This window comes from Apostichopus japonicus, chromosome 9, assembly GCF_037975245.1.
Source record: "Apostichopus japonicus isolate 1M-3 chromosome 9, ASM3797524v1, whole genome shotgun sequence".
Lineage (NCBI taxonomy): Eukaryota > Metazoa > Echinodermata > Holothuroidea > Aspidochirotida > Stichopodidae > Apostichopus > Apostichopus japonicus.
In genome coordinates, this window is record NC_092569.1 from 31,291,333 (window position 1) to 31,319,260 (window position 27,928).

Here is a 27,928-nt window from a genome sequence, read left to right on the forward strand (position 1 = left end):
TAACATATATTAGTATATCGCCAGCAGTTTTCTATCCTTTTTATTCTGAAGACCCTGACTAACTATTTTGTTCATTGAACAGAGCGAATTTTCATTGTTGTTGTCGTTATTCCGCAATCAGAGCCGTGAAGATTCTTCCAGAAGATGCCGCGGTAATCGTTGTGCGAGTAGTCACCGTTGAGATTGGAGAAGCCACATGAATAGAAAGTTGTCTCATAGACCGGGTCTTTGTTTTTGCAGCATCTATAATCGTTATAACCGCTACAGCCATCGCAATCTGTGCATTTATAATGTGGACGATAATAATCATAATAATAATAATAATAATAACAATAATAATAGCAATAATAATAATAATAACAGTAGCAGCCACAGTCAGAGTACTCGTAGTCGCCTGTAGCTACGCGGTTGCTAAATGAGTAGCAGTTGCTGGTAGAGCCCGTATTACTATCGTCAGGATACCACCAGCCACCTCTGTGTTTTTCTGCGCAATCGAAGGTACTCGATCCATCATTGTCTTGATCGTGCGTACTAAATCGATATCCTGAATTTGCTGCCATTGCGTTATTACCTAGAAGGAAATAAGCATATACTTAATGAAGTTATATTTTAATCAAGTCTTGTTATTTGCATACTGGACGTTATTAAACTACCGGGGTTAGTTTGCTGTAATTGTCGGTTGTTAGTGCGTTTGTTGTTGTGTTACTCATGCTTGGATTTGACTTTAATTTAAGTTTTTTCATATATAAGTTCTTGAGCTTTCCCAAATAGGTGTCAATTTCCGGTCAATTTTGACGATTTTCTTTGGGAGCCTTAGTTCATAAATCGTTCATAAATAAATAATATATATATTTGATATAAATAGTAAAAGCTATGGTACTTTTCAATTTTGTGACGAATATTATTTAGTAAAGCGTTTAAAAGGTAATTGTCTCATGAGTAGAAATGTTAACAGCTAATTCTTTGTAGCACTCAATTTCTGACAAATGAAATGTATAGTTTTGCTTTTTAAACTACTAGGTTTTGAAATAAGAAGAAAAACATGTAAAGTGTTGGAATTTCTCATCTTTGTCACCATCATCTTTGTGGAACGTCTTATCTTTTATCTGACGTTTTTACATCCTTTCGATCATAAAAAAAAATAATGAGATACTTATATTTTTTATTATACATTTATACCTATAAGAAATAAGGCAGATAGTGCCATTTGGAAATGCAACACATACAATTTTCTTGACCGATCTCTCACAAAAACGTCCGAATTAGTTGATATTTTCTATTACCATTGTAATATGATAGGCCTCTTGATAATTCCATGAACAAATATTCAATGGTCTAATGAAACTTAATTTTTTTCTCTTTTGAAAACGGTAAAGTCATATTTCATGATATTTCTAGGTTCCCAGGCTAGTTATTTTGCCTTTCTCTTCTAAGATTGACAAAGTCTATATGAAAGTGCAAGGTCTAGTACATACCTAAGTATCTATACTATATTTGTAACATGACCTGAGTATATGTACGAGTGTAATTACTGCAGTGTGATTACAACTACAGGTAGTTATGTTAGAATAATATTATGTAATAACTAAAAGTCTGCGTATGATTGACGTTTAGCACAATACATACCAGCATTTCCATTGTAGCCATCTAATGATAGTTGGTATTTGTCTCTCTCGTTGCTGATACTGAAAGATGAATAACGGCTGTGGTATGTTGATCCTTCCGTGTTTGTCTTTTCTATTAGGAGTTGGTAGGTTTTTTGATTTGTCAATTTGTATATATTGTCGTTGCCAATCCAATGATCTTCTGTGGGGTTTCCAAACCCGTTTTTGTACTCATTCCAGTTTCGATAAAAGTTGACGGATCTACTTGTACGTCTTTGCAAAATCTGTAAAGAGAATCACTTAGTTTATATATGACAGGTGAGTAGTGTATGAAATATCACATTTTACTTCAATAAGTAAGATAAATTAATTGGTGAAGGTCAATAATCCGATTTGTTTTAAACTGAAAGGAAGATCTGAAAGAAGAACTGAAAGGATCAATTTAATAAATAATTGAAAAATAATTTACTTTAAATGTAAGTCCTGTCATATATGAAAACACAAGTTTAACATTGAAAAGCTTTTTATTGTCAATGGCTAAAACTTACTGTCCATCCCCCACTAGAAAATTCACAAAAAACTTCAAACCCGGAGCTTCCAGCGGGATAAATGGTATATTTTCCGTTATTTCTTCTACCCGCTGTGTGAAGATCAGAACAATCTCTCGGTCCACTGCGGGTACATGTAAGACCATCACCTTCAAACCATTCGTTACAGTAACATCTACGGATATTATTCCGCTCCTCGCAGGTTGCGTCTGCACTACAACTGTACCTCTCACTTGTAAGTACGTTACTGGTGCAGGTTATTCGTAAGGAACAGTCAGAATTGATGTATGATTCACCTTCCTGGTAAGATAAATGTTAGACGACATATTCCAAATATAGTAAAATATATGTTAATTTGTTACATTTTTAACGACTTTTGATGACACACTGGATTAAAACTAATATACGGTCAAAAACGTTTCAAATATATTAGGTAACGTTCTACGTTCTGGGTGTATCATAATTGCGTTGCCATATCTATGTATTTTCGCTAGGTCTAAATGAATTACAGGCCAAGAATTTAAGATACCTTAAAAGAATCGTACTGACCCTTACTACACTTCCTTTGGTAGCAACAAAGCAGTTGTGGGTGCACGTCACTCCGTCACCTTGGTAGTTTTGATTGCAGTAACATTTACGGACACCGTTCCTCTCATCACAGGTTGCGTGATCACTACACTGGTAACTCGTCTCTATAATATGGTTGTTGCTACAAGTTGATCTTCGTGTACATCTTGAATTGATGTAAAACTCGCCTTCCTAATATAAGATATTCATTGGGAAAAATATAATATTGAAGGAATTTTGGATTTGCGGTTGTCACTGTGAAATGTACAGCATTGCAAGAATGGTTGGTCAATTTCATTTTTTTTTCTGGCAAAGGGTATCAACTTTTAAGAAAGTTTAATGCGGTCTTTGCAACCCTGGTGTTAGGGGCCAAGGGATTTACAATAATTTTTTTTGTTTAAAGTAGATGTCAAATGTTGAATTCCGTGAAGGTTTATTGCCACTAAAAACTTAACTTAAAATACGTTTGAAACGCCATATTTAGGAAAGATGTACCCAATAATATTGTTTACGGTTTATAAAGGAATGCACATCCGTAGAAGTGATATTATGCTTCTGACTAAATGTAAAACATCCATTGACTGACACTTTGCCTAGCCTGTCCAATAAAATGGGGTACAAGGTCCCTGCCTAAACACAATGCGCTCGCCACACGGTTATCTTTAAATGTAATGCGATATTTGAAAAGCTTAAATAGTAAAGGTTGCGTGAAATAATATGAACAATGAATTAAGAGCTAAGCATTTTAAAATGTCCTGAAAGAACTGTACTGACCCTTAAAACACTTCTTTTGGCAGCAACGAAGCAGTTGTGGGTGCACGTGACTCCGTCCCCTTGGTAGTTTTGATTACAGTAACATTTACGGACACCGTTTCTCTCATCACAGATTGCGTGATCACTACACTGGTAACTCGTCTCTATAATCTGGTTGTTGCTACACGTTGATCTTCGTGTACATCTTGAATTGATGTAAAACTCGCCTTCCTAATATAAGATATTCATTGGGAAAAATATAATAATAAAGGAATTTTGGATTTGCGGTTGTCACAGTGAAATGTACAGCATTGCAAGAATGGCTGGCCAATTTTTTTTTTTTTCTGGCAAAGGGTATCAACTTTTAAGAAAACTTAATGCGGTCTTAGCAGCCAACTCTGATGTTGGAGTCTAGGGATTAACGTTTTTTTTTTTTTTTTTTTTTTTTTTTTAAAGTAGCTGTCAAATGTTGCATTCCGTGAAAGTTTATTGCCACTAAAAGCTCAACTTACAATACGTTTGAAACGCACTATTTAGGTATGCAGTACCCAATAATATTGTTTAAGGTTTATAAAGGAATGCACATCCGTAGAAGTGATATTATGCTTCTGACTAAATGTAAAACATCCCTTGACTGACACTTTTGCCTGGCCTGTCAAATAAAATGGGGTCCAAGGTCCCTGCCTAAACACAATGCGCTCGCCACACGGTTATCTTAAAATGTAATGCGATATTTGACAAGTTTCAATAGTAAAGGTTTGCGTGAAATAATTTGAACAATGAATAAAGAGCTAGCATTTTAAAATGTCCTAAAAGAATCGTACTGACCCTTAAAACACTTCCTTTGGCAACAACGAAGCAGTTGTGGGTGCACGTCACTCCGTCACCTTGGTAGTTTTGATTGCAGTAACATTTACGGACACCGTTCCTCTCATCACAGGTTGCGTGATCACTACACTGGTAACTCGCCTCTATAATATGGTTGTTGCTACAAGTTGATCTTCGTGTACATCTTGAATTGATGTAAAACTCGCCTTCCTAATATAAGATATTCATTGGGAAAAATATAATAATGAAGGAATTTTGGATTTGCGGGGTCACAGTGAAATGTACAGCATTGCAAAAATGGCTGGTCAATTTCATATTTTTTTCTGGCAAAGGGTATCTTCTTTTAAGAAAGTTTAAAGCGGTCTTTGCAACCCTGGTGTTGGGGGCCAAGGGATTTACAATTATTTTTTTTTGTTTAAAGTAGCTGTCAAATGTTGCATTCCGTGAAGGTTTATTGCCACTAAAAACTTAACTTAAAATACGTTTGAAACGCCATATTTAGGTAAGATGTACCCAATAATATTGTTTAAGCTTTATAAAGGAATGCACATCCGTAGAAGTGATATTATGCTTCTGACTAAATGTAAAACATCCATTGACTGACACTTATGCCTAGCCTGTCCAATAAAATGGGGTACAAGGTCCCTGCCTAAACACAATGCGCTCGCCACACAGTTATCTTTAAATGTAATGCGATATTTGAAAAGCTTAAATAGTAAAGGTTGCGTGAAATAATATGAACAATGAATTAAGAGCTAAGCATTTTAAAATGTCCTGAAAGAACTGTACTGACCCTTAAAACACTTCTTTTGGCAGCAACGAAGCAGTTGTGGGTGCACGTCACTCCGTCACCTTGGTAGTTTTGATTACAGTAACATTTACGGACACCGTTTCTCTCATCACAGATTGCGTGATCACTACACTGGTAACTCGCCTCTATAATCTGGTTGTTGCTACACGTTGATCTTCGTGTACATCTTGAATTGATGTAAAACTCGCCTTCCTAATATAAGATATTCATTGGGAAAAAAAAAATAATAAAGGAATTTTGGATTTGCGGTTGTCACAGTGAAATGTACAGCATTGCAAGAATGGCTGGCCAATATTTTTTTTTCTGGCAAAGGGTATCAACTTTTAAAAAAAACTTAATGCGGTCTTTGCAGCCAACTCTGATGTTGGGGTCTAGGGATTTACAATATTTTTTTTTTTTTTTTTTTTTTAAAGTAGCTGTCAAATGTTGCATTCCGTGAAAATTTATTGCCACTAAAAGCTCAACTTACAATACGTTTGAAACGCACTATTTAGGTATGCAGTACCCAATAATATTGTTTAAGGTTTATAAAGGAATGCACACCCGTAGAAGTGATATTATGCTTCTGACTAAATGTAAAACATCCCTTGACTGACACTTTTGCCTGGCCTGTCAAATAAAATGGGGTCCAAGGTCCCTGCCTAAACACAATGCGCTCGCCACACGGTTATTTTTAAATGTAATGCGATATTTGACAAGTTTAAATAGTAAAGGTTTGCGTGAAATAATATGAACAATGAATTAAGAGCTAAGCATTTTAAAATGTCCTAAAAGAATCGTACTGACCCTTAAAACACTTCTTTTGGCAGCAACGAAGCAGTTGTGGGTGCACGTGACTCCGTCCCCTTGGTAGTTTTGATTACAGTAACATTTACGGACACCGTTCCTCTCATCACAGGTTGCGTGATCACTACACTGGTAACTCGTCTCTATAATATGGTTGTTGCTACAAGTTGATCTTCGTGTACATCTTGAATTGATGTAAAACTCGCCTTCCTAATATAAGATATTCATTGGGAAAAATATAATAATGAAGGAATTTTGGATTTGCGGGGTCACAGTGAAATGTACAGCATTGAAAGAATGGCTGGTCAATTTCATTTTTTCTTGCTGGCAAAGGGTATCAACTTTTAAGAAAGTTTAAAGCGGTCTTTGCAACCCTGGTGTTGGGGGCCAAGGGATTTACAATATTTTTTTTTTTTCTGGCAAAGGGTATCAACTTTTAAAAAAACTTAATGCGGTCTTTGCAGCCAACTCTGATGTTGGAGTCTAGGGATTAACGTTTTTTTTTTTTTTTTTTTTTTTTTAAAGTAGCTGTCAAATGTTGCATTCCGTGAAGGTTTATTGCCACTAAAAACTTAACTTAAAATACGTTTGAAACGCCATATTTAGGTAAGATGTACCCAATAATATTGTTTAAGGTTTATAAAGGAATGCACATCCGTAGAAGTGATATTATGCTTCTGACTAAATGTAAAACATCCATTGACTGACACTTTTGCCTAGCCTGTCCAATAAAATGGGGTACAAGGTCCCTGCCTAAACACAATGCGCTCGCCACACAGTTATCTTTAAATGTAATGCGATATTTGACAAGCTTAAATAGTAAAGGTTGCGTGAAATAATATGAACAATGAATTAAGAGCTAAGCATTTTAAAATGTCCTGAAAGAACTGTACTGACCCTTAAAACACTTCTTTTGGCAGCAACGAAGCAGTTGTGGGTGCACGTGACTCCGTCCCCTTGGTAGTTTTGATTACAGTAACATTTACGGACACCGTTTCTCTCATCACAGATTGCGTGATCACTACACTGGTAACTCGCCTCTATAATCTGGTTGTTGCTACAAGTTGATCTTCGTGTACATCTTGAATTGATGTAAAACTCGCCTTCCTATAAAAAGATATTTAGTGGGAAAAATTAAATCTGTAAATGTATTATGTAAATGAATTACGATAATCGACAAGTTTAACAGTCATAATTAATGTAAGTTTCACTCTCCTGGAAATGATAAATGTTAAACGGCATATTCCAGTGAAAGTAAAATCAATGTTAATTTGGTACAACGCTTGATAACGCTGTTTGAATAAAACTGAACTTCTACTATCAAATGGTCATGAGCGTTATATATATATCTTGGGTAAAGTTCATCATTCTGGATGTAATTGCTTTGGATGCCTTATTTTGTTAGGTCTCAATTAGAAGACTTTTACGAGAACATGTACAACCGAAATATGGGGAAAATCAATATCAACAATAACAATGAGAATTATTAACAGATATAATAAAGAGTAAGGTCAATCAATTGCAATCCAAGATTTTAAGTTATAGAGTACTTTTCATGTTATATATTAAGACTTGTGAACGGCATCAAATACACTTACTGCTAATACGACGCCTTCCCCTCGGACGTAACAGCCACATTGCTCTTGAGGTATGCAGCTATCTCCAAAAATCATGTGGTTTTCTGGACAAAGACATCTCTCTGGTTCCGCTGGATCCGGTCTGACACAATCATTCGGATTCTCACAAGTCCTTTCACATGTATTATCATAATTATCCTTGTTGGATGAGCACCAGGTAATGGGTAAATCTGGTAAAACCAAAACCACCGAAATTTCATCCTAGCTTGAAGTGCTAACTTACTTTTATTACATTACGTTATTATCGAATCTTTTTACCATCGTAATGCTCTGGCCGCTCGGAACAATTGCTGACTGTTAACAAAGGATCAAATGTGAGCCAGATTTGTTATTGTTTAGACTCATTCAACTTATACTCATTTATGTCACACATACAAAATAATATTACATTTTTAAGTTTTCGACTATGGGAATCAATAAATACAGCTGTGTATGATATTCAGTTCCTCCATTGGAACCTTTTCTTTATGCATTCTTTAATTTCCGGTTTGACTACAAAAATGTGGAAAAAATAATTTAAAGAAAGTCTTACCTGTTATTCCTTCGACACCTCCAAGACTTGTTATAGAATATTTCCCCCATTCATCGGCAATGCGAAAGTTGTCGTATGTCAAGGAATACGACTGGCCTGCATAATTCTCTAGCTCGATGCGCAGCTGGTACCTCTGTTGGTTTATCAAATAAGCTAACTTTTCATTACCAATCAGAAATTCACTGCCTAAGAAACCAATTCCGTTTTTGTATTCGTTCCAGGTTCGATTAAAACCGATGGATCCATCAACACGTCGTTGTATGATCTGAAGAATTCAAAATATCGGTAGACAACTAACAGATACATTTCATTATTTTATGATCTAAACCTTATAACCAAATCGTGGGGCTCACATCAATAAATACGAATAGGATAGAACATATTTGTGATGTTTCGTTATATGTTATCTGTATACATATCTATATCATTATCATAGGTGTGCACATACAATAAGTTTTCTAATCGTATTAAAAGTCAACGTAGTTACTCTGGGTAGTTTTGTTTCCAATATTAGGCTATAAATATTCATACATCGTACACGGCATATCATCCGACACACTTTAACACTAAAATGGACTGATCATTCTAATAATGTCCTACAAAGTGTGTCTTGGAGAGTAACTCTGATAGTGTAAGTGTTCACGTCTTGAAATACATTACTCACTGTCCAACCTCCAGATGTAGTGTTATGATCACAATATGTCTGAAATGGTTCCGGATACTGGTCAGGTTTAATCAGGTATACACCGGATTTGGCGTTGGTAGAAGAGCATTGGTTAAGTACTTCATAACAATCCCTTGGATACTCCGGGGTTTGGAATAGAAAATACTGCAAGTCTAGCACCAAGATAATGTAAAGAAGAAGATAAGAACAAATCGTAAAACTGTTGCAGATACAGTTCCATGTGTAAAGAATTATTTCAAGACAAATATAATATATGGCTACATTGCAATAGATTTGTTTAAAATACACAGTAAACATGACGTGGTTACTACTATGAACCATAATATAGGGTATTCAATCATTTTCGGTTGGTATTAAAGGAGGCTAATTTAAGCAATATACTTTATTTGAAATACAAATCTAACGCAACGAACTACCGTGATCATGTGGCGACATGGTCACAGAAGCAAACATGATTAGTAATAGCTTTCCTCGACATGTGGGAATAATCTGGCCCTATTTTCACCTTAAAATAATTTAACATTCATCAGCACTAACCTGAGATTTGAAAGTGACAAATTATTGAAGGAGCCAACAGTAAACAAAGTCTTAACAAAATGCGTGTTTATTCCTTCTGTTGCCGTTACTTGTCATTTAGCCTCCGAAGAAGATCCTGCTTAGATCGAACGTCGGGCCAACTTACTTTTCACAAACTACTAACAAGTATGAGTACATATAAGCGGAACTATCTGTATTGCTTGAAATAAAATGCTGACTAATAACTTGTATCTCTTTCAGTTTATTTATCGCTAAATTAGAGCTAAAACAACTTCAATACACAGTAATGGGAAATTATTGAGAATTTTAAATCATCTTACAAAATTGAAATAGGAGAAAGTACCACATTAGAAGTACATCTAAATGGTTCATTTCTCAATAACACTTTTTTCGAACTATTATTTAGATAACAAAGTTCTGTTAATTGGTATATAGTTTATATTAACCGTTACCCTTACAAAATGAAAACTTACTTGAATCGTTGACTCTTGTGCTTGAGGATACCTGAGGTAAAAAAAACAAATAAAGGGAATGAACGATTAAGTGAAGTACATTCTGAAGAAACAATATCGAGTTAAGAAGGTTGTACGGAGGTCAATGTATCACAATATACAGGGCTTACGCCAATATTTTACACCTTCACTTTAACATAGCATATCATTTTAAGTTTAAATATACAGAACAGAATGTTATAGCTCATTAAAATACAATCTGATTTCGCTTTTGATTTAAATAAATGAACTATTTCCAATTTGTCAAATATTACAGAGAAAGGTGATAAGAACGGAAAAAATCACATTCCTATGTCTTAGCAGTAATATGATGTTTCGCAATCTTAATATCAATTTAACATTGATTTTTCTGCTCATAAGCATAGCTAAGACTAAAAGCAGATTTTATTGAATACCTTTAATTGTTTGAAAATATGATTATATGTCTGTGTTCATGTCTTTTAATACTTCTTATTCTCATTACTTTACATAAAACAATCATAGGTCACCATACACTAACTTAATTAAACGATCATAACTACGATAAGCAGATGAAAGTAATAATTTTCTTTGCATTATTCTAATCGAAATGTGAATGACATATGATCTGAGAAAGCGAAAAGAAAACCTACAGTATATTATTGAAAGAAAATTAAGAGTACAAACATTCAGCGTTATCCACGGATTAAAAACAAATTGAAACATTACCCACGTCCTTAAAAAAAAACAACAAAAAAACATGTATCCGACTATACATTTTTCCGCATAATAGTACTTATTTTGGCAGTAATGAATTTTGTTCATTGCAGTTGTGTTGTGAACTGTAAATACAAAAAAAAAATAGTTGATAGGCTTTTGTCATATATAAGAACCTTGATGGCCGCCAAAGTTGTTTGACACGCTCCTAAGTTGCATATTATTGACCACATGCGGTATTTTTTACCTTTTCGCATACTAAGAACATCTTCAAAAAACGGTTATTTTAAGATATTTGACGTTTTGCAATGTGTTCGTGTCGTTCATACGCTTCCGTAACCTATTACCAAAACTGAAAAGGTCTCTATTATGCAGAAACGATGCAATTCATGAATTCAACATTTTATGTCTGGAAACTTAAATAAAAACAACTGATATTATTGCCGAAATCTCGAACTATGTGCAAACGTACTCTGGTTACAATATTCATCAAATTGTATTATATTTTCACAATGAGACACTTTTTCTGTCCTTCTTGAAAAGAAATGAAGAAATCCATGATCTGTAAAACTTTGATCTCCTAGTGGTGTTCGTATAGTAAGCTTAGTGAAATTATCTATAGCAGGAAACTATATATATTATGCTCATGAGGTACTTATACACTGGGACAACGTGCAATATACCATCAAAAGCTTGAAAATAGCCAAGTTTTGACAATATGTTTTAAAAAAAAAGAGCTGCAAAAATGCATACCAATGGAAAATTCATCCGTTGAGAAGAAGAGTATTGTTTGTTTTCGATACGACTTGGACAAACATCAACAACACAATATATCTATTTTTTCCTCAACATAAAAAACACGTTTACGTTTAACGCCCCAGCTACTAACCCTAATTGTCAACATTTGTTTGCCTGAAAGCTACAACTGCTACAACAACTTTTTGCGACAACACCTTTTGCTTTAACATAGAAAATATGTCAATCTTTTTTAGAAACATTGTTTGCAATAACTAAGGCTTTCAATGTACATACATTATGCAGAGTTATCTGTAACCTACAAAAGCATGGTTAAAGTAGTATTTTATATTTTTATGAATACAAAAAAAAAAAGAAGATCGGAGTAGAAAATATTTGGGAAATGCCTAACACATGTATGACGATTCACGCTCAATCAAAATAATCTCATGTACAGCAAAGACAAAATAGCGTATCCATAACGAAACCTGTTTTGTGATTACCCTTTGTCTACATCAGCAAAAACGGACACTCTTTAGGCAAAATTTACGTTTACTGTTTCTATTTAAGGCAGAAAAACATTCTTGAAAACGCCCAAGAACATCCCCGTGAACCCAGCTCTTATGAAAGCAGACCCTTGTTCATAACAAATCGTGCTTGAATATTTGTTTTAACCTTTCCTTTGCGTAATTCTCTGAAGTATCCTAACATATAACACATAACACATAATATCATAACGACAAATATTTTTCTTTTCTTCTCTTGATATAAAAGGAAGTGTCATTTGACGCCTGTGCGCAAAGCTTTGTATGAAAGAAAGTTAGATATTACGTTGAAGGAGGAAATAATTCAGATATATTTCATGAAATGCCCGATACGTCTAATTCAGTAAGGCATCACATTTATCCTATTGAATATAACACATTAGAATTAGTATTTTATTTGTGCATTGGTTCACGAGACTTCTTACATGGCTTACATGTGCTAAGATTATCCGATAATTCGTCAATTAAGTATGTTTGAAGGAAGGCTAATGATATACCAGTCGTGCAAAAATTCTTCTTCATATAGGATATTTTTTTCAGAGTAGTTATAAAAATATATAAGTGCCTAAGTAAACGATATCTGTTAACTTTAAAAGCAATTATAGGTAACTGTCCAACAGACATATCAAATTTCAAATATGACTCTGTAAATTTATATCCATTTTGAATTATTTTGACAATCAACATTATCTAGCTTCCCTCAAAACAACACGATTTTGAATCATAGCCGTTCTTGTCTACGTGATCACGTGTTGTATGGTAACATTTTCAATATTTTTTTTTTTTTAAATTATAGACTTTGTAAGCAAGAAACGAGGAAATGATGGATACAACCCTGTCTTGTCGACAACGTGGCAAAAAACTCCGAATCATAAATTCTAAAATTTCTACAGTTTTGTTCTTTTAAAAAACAGCATCAGGAAATTTACAACGGAAACGCACAGCGAGAAGGCGTACGCATTAATTTATTGTTTTGTCTGGGAGGATTGAGTAATGTTAATAAACAAGTCTGTTTCACTATTCTCCTCTTTCTTGACATTGGTCTGGTACAACTTTTAAAAACAAATTCTTAGCTTCAATATTTGTTTATTATTGTGGGTTAGTAGACGATCTTTCTGATGTCATAGGCAAAATTTCAAAACGAACAACGTTTCACAGTGACTTTTTTGTATTATACTTTATTCTCAATTTCTTATCACTTTTCATAACATTGAGGTTATAATTTTCGTACTTTATTTTTAGTTTTAAAGCGGCGTTTCGTGCAAACTTGTTACAAACATGTTGGCTATTAGAATAACTATATTTAGTAGATGATTATTACATTGATAGCGTCAAAATCATCCATATGATAAACGCACATGACCGAATCGAAAATATTATTAACAGATGCATGTGTAATACAATACAATGACCGCCAGAAGGAAATAAGACATTGGAGAACAATCAGTGTTACCTTAACCCAGAAAATCGTAAGGGAAACAATTGAAATTAAGAGGTTGATACATTTTAAGAAGGAATATTAAGATTGACATTGCTTGGTCATGAACAAAAAAGTTTCAAGACAAAATACAGAGTTATTAAGATAAACAGTTTGTACATAAAACTCTTAGAGACGATGTATCAGTATTGAGCTAGTACGAAAAGGGGTTACTTGGCTTACAAATATCGGTTGCCTAATTACCTGTATCAAATATAAGGTGTGTTGGGATGTTTGGCAAATAATTGTTGATCCTTGTAAGATACAATCGTTTCCTCTTGTATATTTGCATGATGAACTGATCAATATTCATTTGTTCGTAGGCCTACGTGCCTGTTTTGAATAGTGCATTACATAAATGCGTCTATTCTGTTATGTTTTACAGATACCTGCCCAGAGGGCAAAATGAAAGTTGTTGTCAGATATATATACATTGTAATACTTAACATATTAACACTTTTGTGAACGAGAATTTGAAAGTGCTTGGAATTCTCTAATTTTGAATTGATCTAGTACTGTTTTTGTAGTGTAAATTTGATTGTTAAATATTGCACACATAAACTGTTACAATACTGAGGTTTTCTTGGCTCGTTTTGTAAAAAAGAAAACATTTAAGCTACACTGCGTAGAGCTGCCATTTTTATGTACACGAAAAACACATCAATACATTATGTTCACATATTAAACGTCTGTATATTAGGAATTATGCTTCTTTCGAATATTAAATCCAACAGATTGATAATATCAGTATAAAGTTGTAAATATAGCAAGTTGGATATTAAACTGATTGAAAAGTTTATTTATCATTTCTGTATGCATATTTATTCTTTAAAAAATCAAATGCTGAAATTGATCTATTTTATCATACTAGTTGGACAGTCATTTTGACGGAGAGATACATTTTGTATTCGGAAAATGTGAAAACTTTTATGAATTGACAGAACAAATTGTCATCGTGAAGGAATAACTTCACAAGTTGTTTTATGATATTGTTACTTGTTCTATACATTTTCATTTTAAGCTTCATGCGATATTTTCTTTGATTAACAAATTATTGGTTAACAAGTTAATCATAAAGTCATTTTTCCTAGCGTAGGTTAATGGATACTTAATCATATGTAGGGTTTTGAAACACATATGCCCTCGTTACAAGACCGTTTAGGTTTCTTGTGAAACAAATTATAGAGTTTGTGTAAATTTATATTCATTTTGAAAGTTCTTGGCAATAAAACCTCGTCTAGACTCAATAAAAACAACACGATTTTGAATAATAGCCGTTCTTGTCTACGTGATCACGTGTTGTATGGTAAAGTTTTCAATAGTTTTAATTAAAGACTTGCATGAAGAAACGAGGATATGATGGCTTCAAGTCTGTGTTGTCGACAACGTGGGAAAATAGTTCTGAATCATAAATGACAACATTTCTACAGTTTTTTTTTCTTTTAAAAAACAGAATCAGGAACTTTACAACGGAAACGCACAGCGAGAAGATATATACATTTATTTATGTTTTTGTCTGGGATGATTGAGTAATGTTAATGAACAAGTCTGTGTTATTGTTCTACTTTTTCTTGACATTGTTTTGGTTAAGCTTTAAAAAAAAAAAAACTTTCTTAGCAGAATCTTTCTTTCTTATTGTCGGTTAGTAGACGCACTTTCTGATACTGCAGTCACAATTTCAAAACTAAAAACTTTTCACATTGATTTGTTTTTATTTATACTTTATTTCCTATCACTTTTCATAACATTTAGTCTATAATTGTCGTACTCTAATTTCTTAAAGGACAGTTTCATGCAAAATTCTTACATGTATGTCGACTATTTAAATATTCACATTTAGTTGATGATTATTACATTGACATGCGTTAAAAATCATTCCTATGGTTAACGCACATGACCGAATCAAATCAGTTTTTAACAGATACATGTGTAATACGATGCTATGACCGCCAGAGGGAAAACAAATCATTGGAGAACATACAGTGTTACCTTAACCCGCAAAATAGTAAGGGGAACGATTGAAATTAGGAGGTTAATACGTTTTAAGAAGGAATATTAAGATTGACATTGCTTGGTCATGAAAAAAAAGTTTCAATATGAACTACACAATTATTAAGATAAACTTTTTGTACACTAATGGAGACGATATTTCAGTATAATGCTAGTATAAAACGGTGATACTTGGCTTTTAAATATTGGTTGCCAAATTACCTAAATCAAATATAAGGTGTTTTGAAGATGTTTGACAAAAAAATTATTGTTGATCATTTTAAGATACATTCTATTTCCTCTTGGGTATTTTTATGATGAACTGATCAATATATATTCGTAAATACTTGCCTGTATTGAAGAGTGTGTTACATTAATGCGTTAATTGTGTAAGGATTTACAGATACCTGCCCAGCGAGCAAATATCCAAGTTTTTGTCAGTTATAAATTGTATTACTAAACATATTAACAATTTCGTGAAAAGCCAATTTTAAAGTGTTTTGATTGATCTTAGATGAACTGTTACAATACTGAGGTTTTCTTAGCTCGTTTAAAAAAAAAAAAAAAAGTAAATTTGCGTAAAGCTGCTATTTTTATGTACACGAAAAACCTATCAATACTTTAATTTTAACATATTAAACTTCTGTGTATAAGAAATTAATTTTTGCGGAATACTAAATCCAACAGATTGATCATATCAGTATAACTTTGTAAATACAGCAATTTAGATATTAAACTTATTCAAAGTTTAATTATCATTTCCCGATGCATATGTGTTTTTTTTTTAAAATCAATGGCTGAACTTTACCATTTTATCATACTAGTTGGGCGTTCATTTTGACGGAGAGATAAATGTTGTATTCGGAAAATATGAATAGTTTTATGACTTGACGAAACAAATTAACATTGTGAAGAAATAACTTCGTTGTTGAAATTGTAAGTTGTTTTATACGTACGGATTTTACACTTCATGCTATATTTTCTTGATAAACATATCATTATTTCACAAGTTATCATAACGTTATTTTTCTTAGCATAGGTTAATGGATACTTCATCATATGTAGGGTTTGGAAACCCTTATGCTCTCGTTACAAGACCGTTTAGGCTTTCACGATGAACGAGAAACTTGTTTTATTAAAAACAGAATTGTGTGAATTTGAGATATATTTAAGTTATACATTAAGACATTTCATTATGTATGTCTTTTTTGTATGTTTCAAAGTTCTAATCCAAGAGATTCGTGTTGATTTTAAGTAGTTTAGTCTCTAAAAAAGACATGTAAAAGGTAGATGTACTACGTAGTTAAACTATGTTGTAGATTTTTCATTTACGTGTTTGTTTGGTTCTCAAAAAAATCAACGATGTAATTCATAATTGTGTATCAACAATGATACAGAATGGACAGAACTAATATTTAGGCCACATAAGAAAATATAAGGGCAAGATAATAAATGCAATAAAGTAATACAGAGAGATAATTGTGTGCAAAATAATGCTCGATAATGCAAAACATTACACACACAAAAAATATCTAAGTTTCAAAAAAGTTAGATTTGAATAGAGCGGATTAGCTCACGAATCGTAATATTGCTACAAATACTCGAGGTAAGTCAGCGCAGGTAGACCGTTGTTATATTTTATATGTAGAAAAAAAGGTAAGTTTTTAATCTGAAGTTAATGAAATACTGAGTCCCAAATTGTAAATCAGTGAAAAAAGTATACAAGTAAAACAAATCAATTCAATTTTACTTTGAAGAAATTAATTTCAGTTTATTAATATGTTAGAGACTTACCCGAAAACCATTTGAGTTTAAAAGCAGCAACACCGCAAAGACGAAAATACATTTGCTTCGAAGTTCTGCCATTGATCCAAAATGAAACAGAGAAAAATGGGTGCACGAAATAAAGGAGATACTTGCTGACCTTCTGAGAGAGTGACATAAGTAATGAACGTGAATTCGTTACCCAAGGAGGGACCTTCATACGTACGGATGTCCAATTACACCACGTTATTTATCAGTCGGTCACATTTAAGATCCATAACCTATGTCATGCAATCTAGTGTGTCACATATCGACATCTGTATATAATGTAAGTGTCGTTATTATTACAAGATAAATATGTGTTATATTTTACTAGAAGCTCTTTTATCTCGAACTGTTAGTAAGAATTAAAGAACTCGCAATTCAAACACAAGGAAATTATAAGAATGGTTGTTTACATCTCACACAATAAATGCCAAATTATCTGTATTTTGAACCATTACTGGATTAAATTACTATATTTTCATTGTCTTAAGCTTGTCACATATGTTTGCGAGTTAACATATGATATTAAGTCGAATAGAGAAGGTGAATGATAAGAACTAAGAACTGTGTTTGTTCGTCGATTAAACTTTTTAACTGATATGGGACATCATTTCTGCAAAGGACGCTCACAACGTATTAAAATACTTTAACACCAAATCACTCGGAATCGTGACATATCAATATCAAACAGCACCTTTCGGATATTAGACGAATCACAGGAATAGTATTTTCTGCTGGCCTAACAAGGAAATAGATTAATTATATTTAACGATGTGGTTTTGTCTTTATTTACAGGGGTGTCAAAAAATATCAATAATGTGGATACAACAACAACAATAATTTAATTTTTCCAAATGATTTGCATGTCTTGTACAGTAACTTACTACTGTTAATGTCCCGTTATACATGTTTTGAACACAAAGTAGTAATTACTATTAATTATTGATACACGGTTGTGGGACATAACAGTAGTTCTTGTACTAACCATTGGGTGCGAGTTCCTTAATACGAGTTTCTTCATCTCAACATGACAAATTGGCGTAATTTAAAGAGAGTTGTGAACTGGAATCAAACGGTACAGTACCTACTTTACTAAAAACACATAGCTAGTACAGTAACTACTGGTGCCACATTTGACACATGTTACTACTGATCATGTCCCACAGCCGTGTTTGCAACACGTAACATGTGTTACAGGTGGCACCGGTATTTACTGTACTAGTTATATGTATCGGATGGTTTTCCGCATATCAGTCCATTGTTTGTTACAATATCACTCATGCAGTAAACTGTTCAAATAATACAATTCACTTTAATGATCATGACCAGAAACTACCCATTTCATACGCAAATTGACGGACAACATAATATTTATTATGATGTCAACGTACCTTAACTGCTTTAACGTTACACAATTATTTACAAGGTAATGCCTTCTATTTTCCTTGCTGTTACATACAAGCTACTATATGCTAAACAACGTGGCTGGCAACTTACGATACTTAACGGAATCTGATTAACCTATAAACCGTATGATATCACGTGATTGAGCCACGTAGCACTGTTCCACGTGTTCGATGTGATGACATCACAAGGAAGTACATCTTGAATTATGACGAATGGTGTCTGGATTCTTTACTACGATGAGACAAATGCAAATTGTCAGAAGTTATCATCTGTGCCAAGAAATCGGAGTTCATACTTCTTGTGTTAAAGCATTTGCCACCCCCCCCCTCCCTCATATAACCTAGAAGAGGTATCTGACCTTGTTGTTATTACAGGATTGTATTCGGAATGTAGTGAAGTATTATATAAGCCTACTACAAGAGATCGCATTAAATTGTACTGTGTCAGACAAATTGTTTGACACTGGATTAAAATGTTTACTGGTAGTAAGAAACAATCAAACGGTTGAACCCGCGTATATGCCGTGAGTAACACTGAATGATATCGGCGGTTTATAGTACATGGTGATTTGGTCAAAATGATACAAACATATGTCTTTAGTATCTCTAATTGTAATATTACAACAAGGAAGTAAGCTATCTCAACGACAATCATTGTGACATATCGGAGGAGAGCCATCACCTCTTACTTATAAATGATAAGCGATTATTCAAACACATTTCTAGCAATATTTAAGAATATTCGCCAATAATAAATCATTATCGAAATATAATTAAATTTCTCTCGTGTTCTTCACCATTTTTCCCATTCCGTCTAGGTTTTTATTTTTACTGTACGGAGTAGCCTATGAAAGTCTTTATGATAAAAGTTACTGATAACTTATTTGATCAATATAAAGAAATACCATTTCAAAGACGTTTAGAATATTTGCACCTGATTATGCAAGTGTCCTACCCTCTAACACAACAAAGATCACTTTGAATTACTGGTAGCAATTTGGTTATCAAATATTCGGCGTCCCATACTGCTTACAAATCGACTTTCACCGGTACTGGAATATAAATATGAGTGTTCATGCTTATTTGTCAATAACCAGTCAAATATAGGTGAATAAAGAACTTTTGATTTCAAGTGTCGTCTACGCCACCTTTGCATATATACTGATGAAATTGTACAGTGATGAGTGGGATTGAGATACGTTAGGAATATGGGATATTGGAAATGATTCTTTGAAATGTTGATGTATGTTATGATTCATCCAGTTGTAGTATAATGAATGAAATTATAAATCAAATACTGGACTGACCTTTAGTACTTGCAAATTTTCGTCCAATATCATTGAACTTCATCTGGCAACTGCAGAGGTGTAGATCCGATATTGATGGATTGTTCATGTGACAGTCGACGGGGAATAACAGCTATTGATAGATTCCATGCATGAGAAAGTTGAAAACTTGTTGTTAACAATGAGCAGTTTTATGAGAAGTTGTTAACAATGGGCAGTTTTACAGACAATTATATGGCTGTTCTATAGGGAATCCCACTTCTCCAATTATTGCCAATCTTGTTATGGAATGGCTTGAACAGCGTGCTCTAAACACTTATCCAGGTGTACCCCCGAAGTTGTGGCTCCGTTTCGTCGATGACACCTTTGTTATCATCAGTAAGGACGAACAAGATAACTTTTTCATGCACATCAACAGTATTAACACCAACATCAAATTCACGCAAGAAGAGTGCCATAACAACAACTTCGCTTTCCTGGATTGCCTTGTTCAGATAAATCCTAAACGCAAACTTAACACGGTGGTGTATCGCAAGCCGACCCACACAGATCACTACCTGCAATTTGGGTCGCACCACCCGCTTATCCATAAACTTGGCGTCATCCGCACCCTCCACTACCGTGCCGATACAATCATCAGTGATCAAAGTGACATTCCATCGGAGAAAGATCACATTGAAGGAGCGCTAAAGAGGTGCGGTTATCCAAACTGGGCATTTGAAAAGGCTAAAAAACAAAAGCCAGATACAAACCAGTGCTCTACCAACGCCAACCCTGATTTTGAATCAACAACCAAAACGTTGATAACCATCCCCTACTGTTTGGGTGTCTCTGAGAGAGTAAAGAACGTGTATAAGCTCTTTGGCATAAACACCGCATTCAAGCTGACCAACAAACTACGCGGCAAACTTGTCAACGTTAAGGACAAGACCCCCAGAGACAAACAATCTAATCTAGTTTATGGGATTAAGTGCGCACAACAAGACTGTCCTGAATCATATGTTGGTGAAACGAAACAGTCTATAAAAGCCAGTGTTAACCAGCATCGCCGCCCAAGTTCAAGCGATTATCAACCGGATTCAGCAGTGTACACACACGCCAAAACAACTGGGCACCAAATTGATCCCAAAGACGTTGTCATTCTAGATCGTGAAGAGAGGTGGTTTGAACGAGGAGTTAGGGAAGCCATTTGGGAACCCGTGGAGCAACCTTCCCTCAATAAAAGAGGGGGGCTGCGTTTTCAACTTTCTCATGCATGGAATCTATCAATAGCTGTTATTCCCCGTCGACTGTCACATGAACAATCCATCAATATTTGGATCTACACCTCTGCAGTTGCCAGATGAAGTTCAATGATATTGGACGAACATTTGCAAGTACTAAAGTCAGTCCAGTATTTGATTTATAATTTCATTCTTCATAGTTCTGTTAAAGTTCTCAAAAAAAGTCGATAGGAAGAGCCCCCTCTATTCGATTCCCGGGGTAAATGGATCGGGGGAGAACCTTTTCATCATATACTCTATGAAATATATATTTGTGTAATATGCTAAGCGACAATTCAATCATATTTTTCCACCATTATTGAAACAATATCCGTCAACATTTATTTAATGATTTATTCAATTAGATTACATTGTCGGAACGTTGTATTCGTTGTAATAAACTTTCTCTCGTGCAATGATAAGTGGGGGATAAGGGGTGTTGAAAGTGGTTCTGGTAAAGTGGCAACAAATATTTATAAATGATTAGCGCTTATTCAAACACATTTCTAGCAATATATAAGAATATTCGCCAATAATAACTCATTGTCGGAATATTATTAAATTTCTCTCGTGTTCTTCACCATTTTCTCCCATTCCGTGTAAGTGCGTTCATTTTTACAGTACAGAGTAGCCTTACCAAGTCCTTACCATTATTGTTACTGAAAAAAAAAAACTTTGATCAATACAAATAAATATAATTCCAAAGACGTTTAGAATATTTCTATCTGCTTATGTTTGTGTTATGTCCCACCCTCTAACACAGCAAACACCACTTCGAATAACTGGTAGCAATTTGGTAATACAATATTCGGCGTCTCATACTGCTAGCGATTGCTGTCATCGGACATATCGATTTTCACCGATTCTAGGATATAAAAATCAATATTCATGTATATTTGTCAATTACCAATCACATATAAGTGAATCAAGATGTTTTGATTTCAAGTGTCGTATACGCCACCTTTGTATATAAAATAAAATTGTACAGTGATGAGTGGGATTGGTATACATTAGGAATATGGGATATTGGAAATGGTTCTGTTAGAGTTCTAAACAAAAAATAATGGAAGAGACCCCTCTGTTCGATTCCGGTGGGTATATGGATCGATGGACATCCTTTACAACATATACATATACATATACATTGTTGGAACATTGTATATGTTGTTATAATTTTCCAGATAACCACCTTACTTTGTTCGTGTTCGTGAGAGTGGTAGTTTTAATCTCTAATACGAATTAATCGTGGTAAGTTTAGTAAATAGTTGTTTCGTTAAGCTGCAGACAGGTCTCATATTTTGTCACCAGTGTTTTTTTTTTCTACCCAATGCGGGTTAATCAATAAGTACTTAATAAAGCGATATCATACTTCGTACATATAATTTTCGAATTAGTGTTAAAGCGTATAGTCACATAGGCCTATTTAAATAAAATATATGATAATATGTTGGTGTAACTAATCAAATTGATTTTGATAGGACTATTATAAATATTGTTCATATACTTAATTGTTAGACTTAATAGCACAAAACCTCTGACGTTATACATGAAAAACAAAACGCAAAAAACGGCAGCTTGGTTCGTTTGTCTATATGTGACATAAATAATAATTCCTCAATGTTGTGTATTATCGAAATACAATTAATAGTAAAACTAAGACTGAGTGCATAGTAGATCAAATTATGTTTTATTTAACCTACACTTCATTAAATTTTATGATAATATGATACTCCGATACAACAATAAAAAAAGGAAATTTGACAATTTTCGACAAAAAGACTCATTTACCTATAAACAAGTTTACAAGTTTAAACGTGATATTATTTCAAGAAAGAAAACGCACATTTTAACACGATAATTGAATAATTATTAAAAAAACACTTGGTTGAGTTATTAGATTGTTAAAACAATGCATTAACGTCAAATGTAGCTTAAGATTGATCAAATGTTAAAGGTGAATATCGTAAAAACCCCAATAGCTATTGAAACATATTCAACATTCATTGTTGTTGTGTTTTTTTACTATAAAATATCACAACGAAAGAGCTACCTTAGGTCATTTTTCAAGACACATGCAATGTTCTTGTGTTATATATACTATTCTATTTTTGTCTGTTGTATCTTACCATTACATTATGTACCTGAATGTGTTGTAATGACGTAACTAGTGTTGCATGCTGACCGAGTTATATTTAACCTAGGCTGTTAACATATAAATTTAAACCACACCGCACCAACGTTTTGTTCTCTCCACCATTTAAGTTAATTTTTGAAAAAAAAAAAAAATCAACACCTTCGACGGGTTAAGAGTAAAAATTAAAAAATGGTATGGACTACGTGTTTCCATTCATCAATTATATTTATTAGAAAAATCATGAGATCAAATAAAAAAAAAAATAGGTCTTAATAATCCACTTTACAGTTTGGCTACATGAGTACGTTTAATTAGAAGAGTCCCCTCTAGTAGTTGCTTCAAATATCTGTTCATCAATATTTCATATAAATTCGCCAACATTAACGCAAACATTTATTCAATAATACTTCGTTGTCGGAACGTTATTACCTTTCTCTCGTATTTTTCATCCTTCTTTTCCACTTCTTCTATGTATTTATTTCGGTTACACAGTAGCATATGCTGTTCCTAACCATTATTGTTATTGAAAACTAGGCTATTAAATGAATATTCATGTGAAATTGTCTATTTTCAATTAAATATAAGTTAAAAAAGATCTTATCATTTTCGAGTGTCGTTTACGCCACCTATGTACATATATTGATAATGTTGTACAGTGATGAGTAGGATTTACTACTTGATATCAAAATTAAAATAAAAACATCCTCTCTTAATTAATACATCTTTGCGCTTTTTATTGGATAGGCGTTTGATGGAAAAATCCCTTAGATGTTTCTCTTACCATGACCGTTACCTTTCTGGACGCAAGGTAACGGTACATTGCCTTTTTTTACCACATTGGCGGCGCATTCACATAAACTGGTAATTAATTTGATGTCCTCGTGTAGTAGGAAAACCTTTCGCCTTTTTGGGGAACATTTTGATAAAACAAACCATTTCACGGGCACGGTTCATGTACGAAGACGAAAGTCCGTGGGCGTATAATGCTTTAGATCGATGAATAGGTATATCCGTATGGTTCCATGATAGCATCTGCAAACTCTTCCTGCATACATTTGACTTGCTCTGGATGCATCTGTTTTGCCAAATTTGAGACTTGGATTTTGTCTCTAGGGCTTTTAAATAACACGATGTAATGTGTGATATTACTCGTTTTCTTTGCCAGTTAAATAAAAATTGTGATATAGCTCATGAAAATATTTGATATGATCATCTTTCTATTAACATCATATCTCTATGATAATTTCGTTTTGGAAAACCAATCATTTATGCGTTGATCGTTCCATTTGATATCATGATATGGTATAAAATAATCAACTTTTGTAAAATAGGTCAAGATTTTCCTCCAATTCCGACCGGGAGACCCTCAACAAAATGATTTTAGAGAGGACCACAGACAGCTCCATAACAGCTGGCTGGTATTCCCCATAGCAATGAACAACCCTCTATATTGGCGTATATTGGTACCTCCGGATATCTTGAGAGAAATGAATCCGTTTTCAAATATCACCTTAATTATAAAGAAAAAATGTATCGACTATGAAAAGGACAATATACGCAATTGTCTCATGAGAGCTACCGTCATTTTAGCTTACGAATAATTGAATCCTGATTACCACGCACACGTCTTATTAAAATGATTCTGGCAATATGAAATGCGAGAAATAAGACATCCAAAGGAGTAAAAAAAAAAATATTTGCTCAACTCTAACGAAAATTGCCACCCGATTACTTCCCGGTTCTTCTTTTATTTAATTGTTTTGTATTGATGACGGTTCCAGAAAAGAGGTCTAATTGTCTATGAAACATTGCGGGTTTAACCACACTGTCACAACGTCATATTCAGAGTATACAAACACGCTCACACTTCTGCTCATGGCGTACTCAAATTGCATTTCAAGACGCACATTACACTTAAACGGAAATTAAAGTGGCCTCCGCTAGCAAGGTCAGGTGTCATATCAAAGGCATATAACGGGTAACCTTTGGCGTAGTCACTACGACTGATCTGATTGCCTTTGTCACTGGACATACTATTTAATCCCGAATACAGGAAAAGACGTAGCGATCATCCGTAAAATTAGGGCGTAACGGTTCCAAGTTATCTGTTCACCGGCGACGTTTAATGTTTACAAAGAATGTTAGGTCCATGAAGTTGAATGGTGCGAAGGCGTTGCATCCATAGTCTCTCTCTCTATATTTCAGCCGATTTGAAGTTGAATTACTACCGAAGCATTATACATGTATATACATCACCAAGTACTTGTGAATGATAACGATTCTGTCAATGCGAACCAGCAATTTTCTGACGGTATGGATGAGGATAATACGTCAGTTTATTGATCTCTTTCTTCATTTAAAATAGTTGTTCAAGGTTATTGGATATTGCTTGAACATATTAAGGGAAAAGCAACCATAGATCATTTCAAATATCTATTTCTTTTCGTTGTAGTAATTGGCATCCATAAATGAACACATAGCTATGGTATTTCAGAAATATCCGAGTCATATTGTCACTGGTGTAGGTGCTGGAAAGAGCGGATGGGTTGCTGTCAGTGAAAAATATAGACATTAGGGCCTTTGTTATAATCTTTCCACTCTTTAAACTTTGTTTATTTGATGTTTTCTAACAATTGCTTCTTACATTTATAAAGACCGCATTTGTTTCCTTTTCATTTTTGAATGTTTGGATTTATTTTATCTCAAGTTTTACTCCCATGCTTCCAATATGGAAATTACTTAATAAATATTCAGGAAAATGGTAGAAGAGGGAAATTCCAAGGTTTGCAAGCGATAACAAAACTTCAGTAAATAAAATGTTTTGCCAGTTTTACATTTTTCTATTCGTTATGTCATTTCGATATCAAGGTAATTTAGATATTTCCATGTGTTCTTATGTTACTCATCTCGTCTGGCTTGTGGTTTTGCCCTCTTTACGAACTATCCGCAAGGTCGCAAATAGTGCGACAACTTATTTCCTGTGACGTGAAAGAAAAAACTAAGGATCTAATGTTTACAAAAGGGCCGACGAAGGACCACTTTCCATAAATTAAAGTGTACCTTTTGTCACTTTGAAAATAACGTGTTTGTTATTGTTGTCATCTTAACGAAAAACAACGCAAGTTCTTTGAATAATCAACAAGACTCCATTATCTGTTATTGAATACCAGGGATGTGGATTCGGGACACATAGGCCACTGTCATCCCGTGCCCCACCCCTCCCCACTTATGCCCTCCTATTTCTGTGAAATTCTTGAAAATGACACTCTTCTTTGAATTTGTAAGTCTCAAGGGGATTCATGTCGGAATATCACTTTTATGTGTTATATTTCAAACATAGCAGTACGCGTTATACACGTGCTGGGGTTAGTGGGGATGATAAGGTCAGGGGCGTATCCAGGAATTTCTAGCCCGGGGGGGAGGCGAGAATTACTATCTAAGAGGAGCGCCACCACCGTGGGCGCAGCGTACAAGAAAATTTCTGGTTTTGATACCCCCCCCCCCCCCGATCACCGGAAATGGCACTTCTCGGGCTTGAAATGACCAACAATATGTACACTTTTTCCTGAGAACCAAGAATTTTCCCCAAAAATATTTTTTTTTTCATCCATAACCTTTTTGAAGATTGTCACCAGTCACACATCATGGTCGACCTCATCGCATATCCTGTGGATCATTGCATTTTGTAGGTGATTCTACGTTGCATGCGACCCACAATACCCGTAAGACCCACAATAAAGGTTTTAAGCACATTATTCGTTCAGAATTTGAAAATTCACAATTCTCGTGAATAAATTCACTTCAAAACATACCCATAACGTGGCACAAAATTTCATCTATAGACAACCAATATAGAAAATCCTCCTTCAACCCCTAACAGACCGGTCAAAATTGCACAAGTAGAGGGAGGTATGATGAAGAATGGTGGTTATGGAATTTCGAAAATTCAGACACATTTACTTTATTGGTGTACAAATATTGAAACCTCTTATAACGGCTACTATAAAACTTCGTTGAAGGAAATACCAGATATTTCCGAAACCGAACACTATACACATCTACAGTTTGGAGGCTGTTCATCCCGGAACGCGATTTCCATGCTCACTGATATGATGTGATATCTACTGTTTGCGAATAATCGAAATAGACTGAAATAAGTAACTATTATCTGTTTATTTTGCAATGCTCTACCAGTGGCGTAAGTTCGCGTAACGATGAGCCTGGGGGAGGGTCTCCTGGCCCAAAGGGCCCCCTACCAGGAGGTCCAAGCAAGGGAGTCCGCTGAAATGTTTACAAGGGGAGGGGGCTCAGTAGGTCATATAGGTGTAACACACCACTTGAGACTATCTAAGCGGAGCGCCACCATCGGTTGGCGCAGATCGTACGTCGATTTCTTTCGCCAAAAAATACGCCTAGATCGTCGGAAAAGACACTTCCCGTTCAAGTTGCATTTACACATCGGTTGTTTTGAGATATCATGTCTTAGGATTTTGACTTCCAATCATTTCAGTAGTTCATTATGGGTCCGTATGCAATGAACATAACTAGAGAACTGTTGGTTGGGGGAAATCATTGAAAATGTCAAATGCTTAACTTGTTTTTTTTTAATTTTTGATTTTCCAGGAGGGGGCGGGCAAGTGCCCCCCCCCCCTGCTGTATGGAGTATAATGGAGACTACTGTACAAATATAGCCTAATAATAATAAACCTAAGCATAGGCCTAATTTCGGCTGAAACTTGTCTCCATCTAAGCCTAATTTCCTGTTCTTTTTTACTTACCAGATACACCGAAGGCATCTTTAGTCTTACCT

At 34.4% G+C, this 27,928-nt stretch overlaps 2 protein-coding genes across 2 annotated transcripts in view; one reads left to right on the plus strand and one right to left on the minus strand.

Moving 5' to 3' along the window:
• Positions 1-27,928, plus strand: part of LOC139973407 (uncharacterized) — a 316,080-nt gene that overhangs the window by 87,921 nt on the left and 200,231 nt on the right. The window lies entirely within an intron of this gene.
• Positions 401-17,855, minus strand: LOC139973807 (uncharacterized). The gene is made up of 9 exons (XM_071980676.1): positions 17,016-17,855; positions 9,762-9,792; positions 8,731-8,903; positions 8,067-8,331; positions 7,496-7,704; positions 6,795-7,004; positions 5,898-6,107; positions 2,153-2,452; positions 401-571 (listed from the first exon to the last, which is right to left on the minus strand). Exons 1-9 carry the CDS (start codon positions 17,085-17,087, stop codon positions 401-403), a joined length of 1,641 nt encoding a protein of 546 aa, XP_071836777.1. The 5' UTR covers positions 17,088-17,855.

Bases quoted from the DNA above. Each gene is read 5' to 3' on its own strand.
- LOC139973807 (XM_071980676.1), bottom strand. From the start codon at position 17,087: ATGGCAGAACTTCGAAGCAAATGTATTTTCGTCTTTGCGGTGTTGCTG. The intron at 6,108-6,794 runs GTCAGTACAGTT...ATCTTATATTAG, and splicing joins CCAAAAGAAGTGTTTTAAGG to GAAGGCGAGTTTTACATCAA. The intron at 2,453-5,897 runs GTCAGTACGATT...TTATCTTACCAG, and splicing joins CCAAAAGAAGTGTTTTAAGG to GAAGGTGAATCATACATCAA.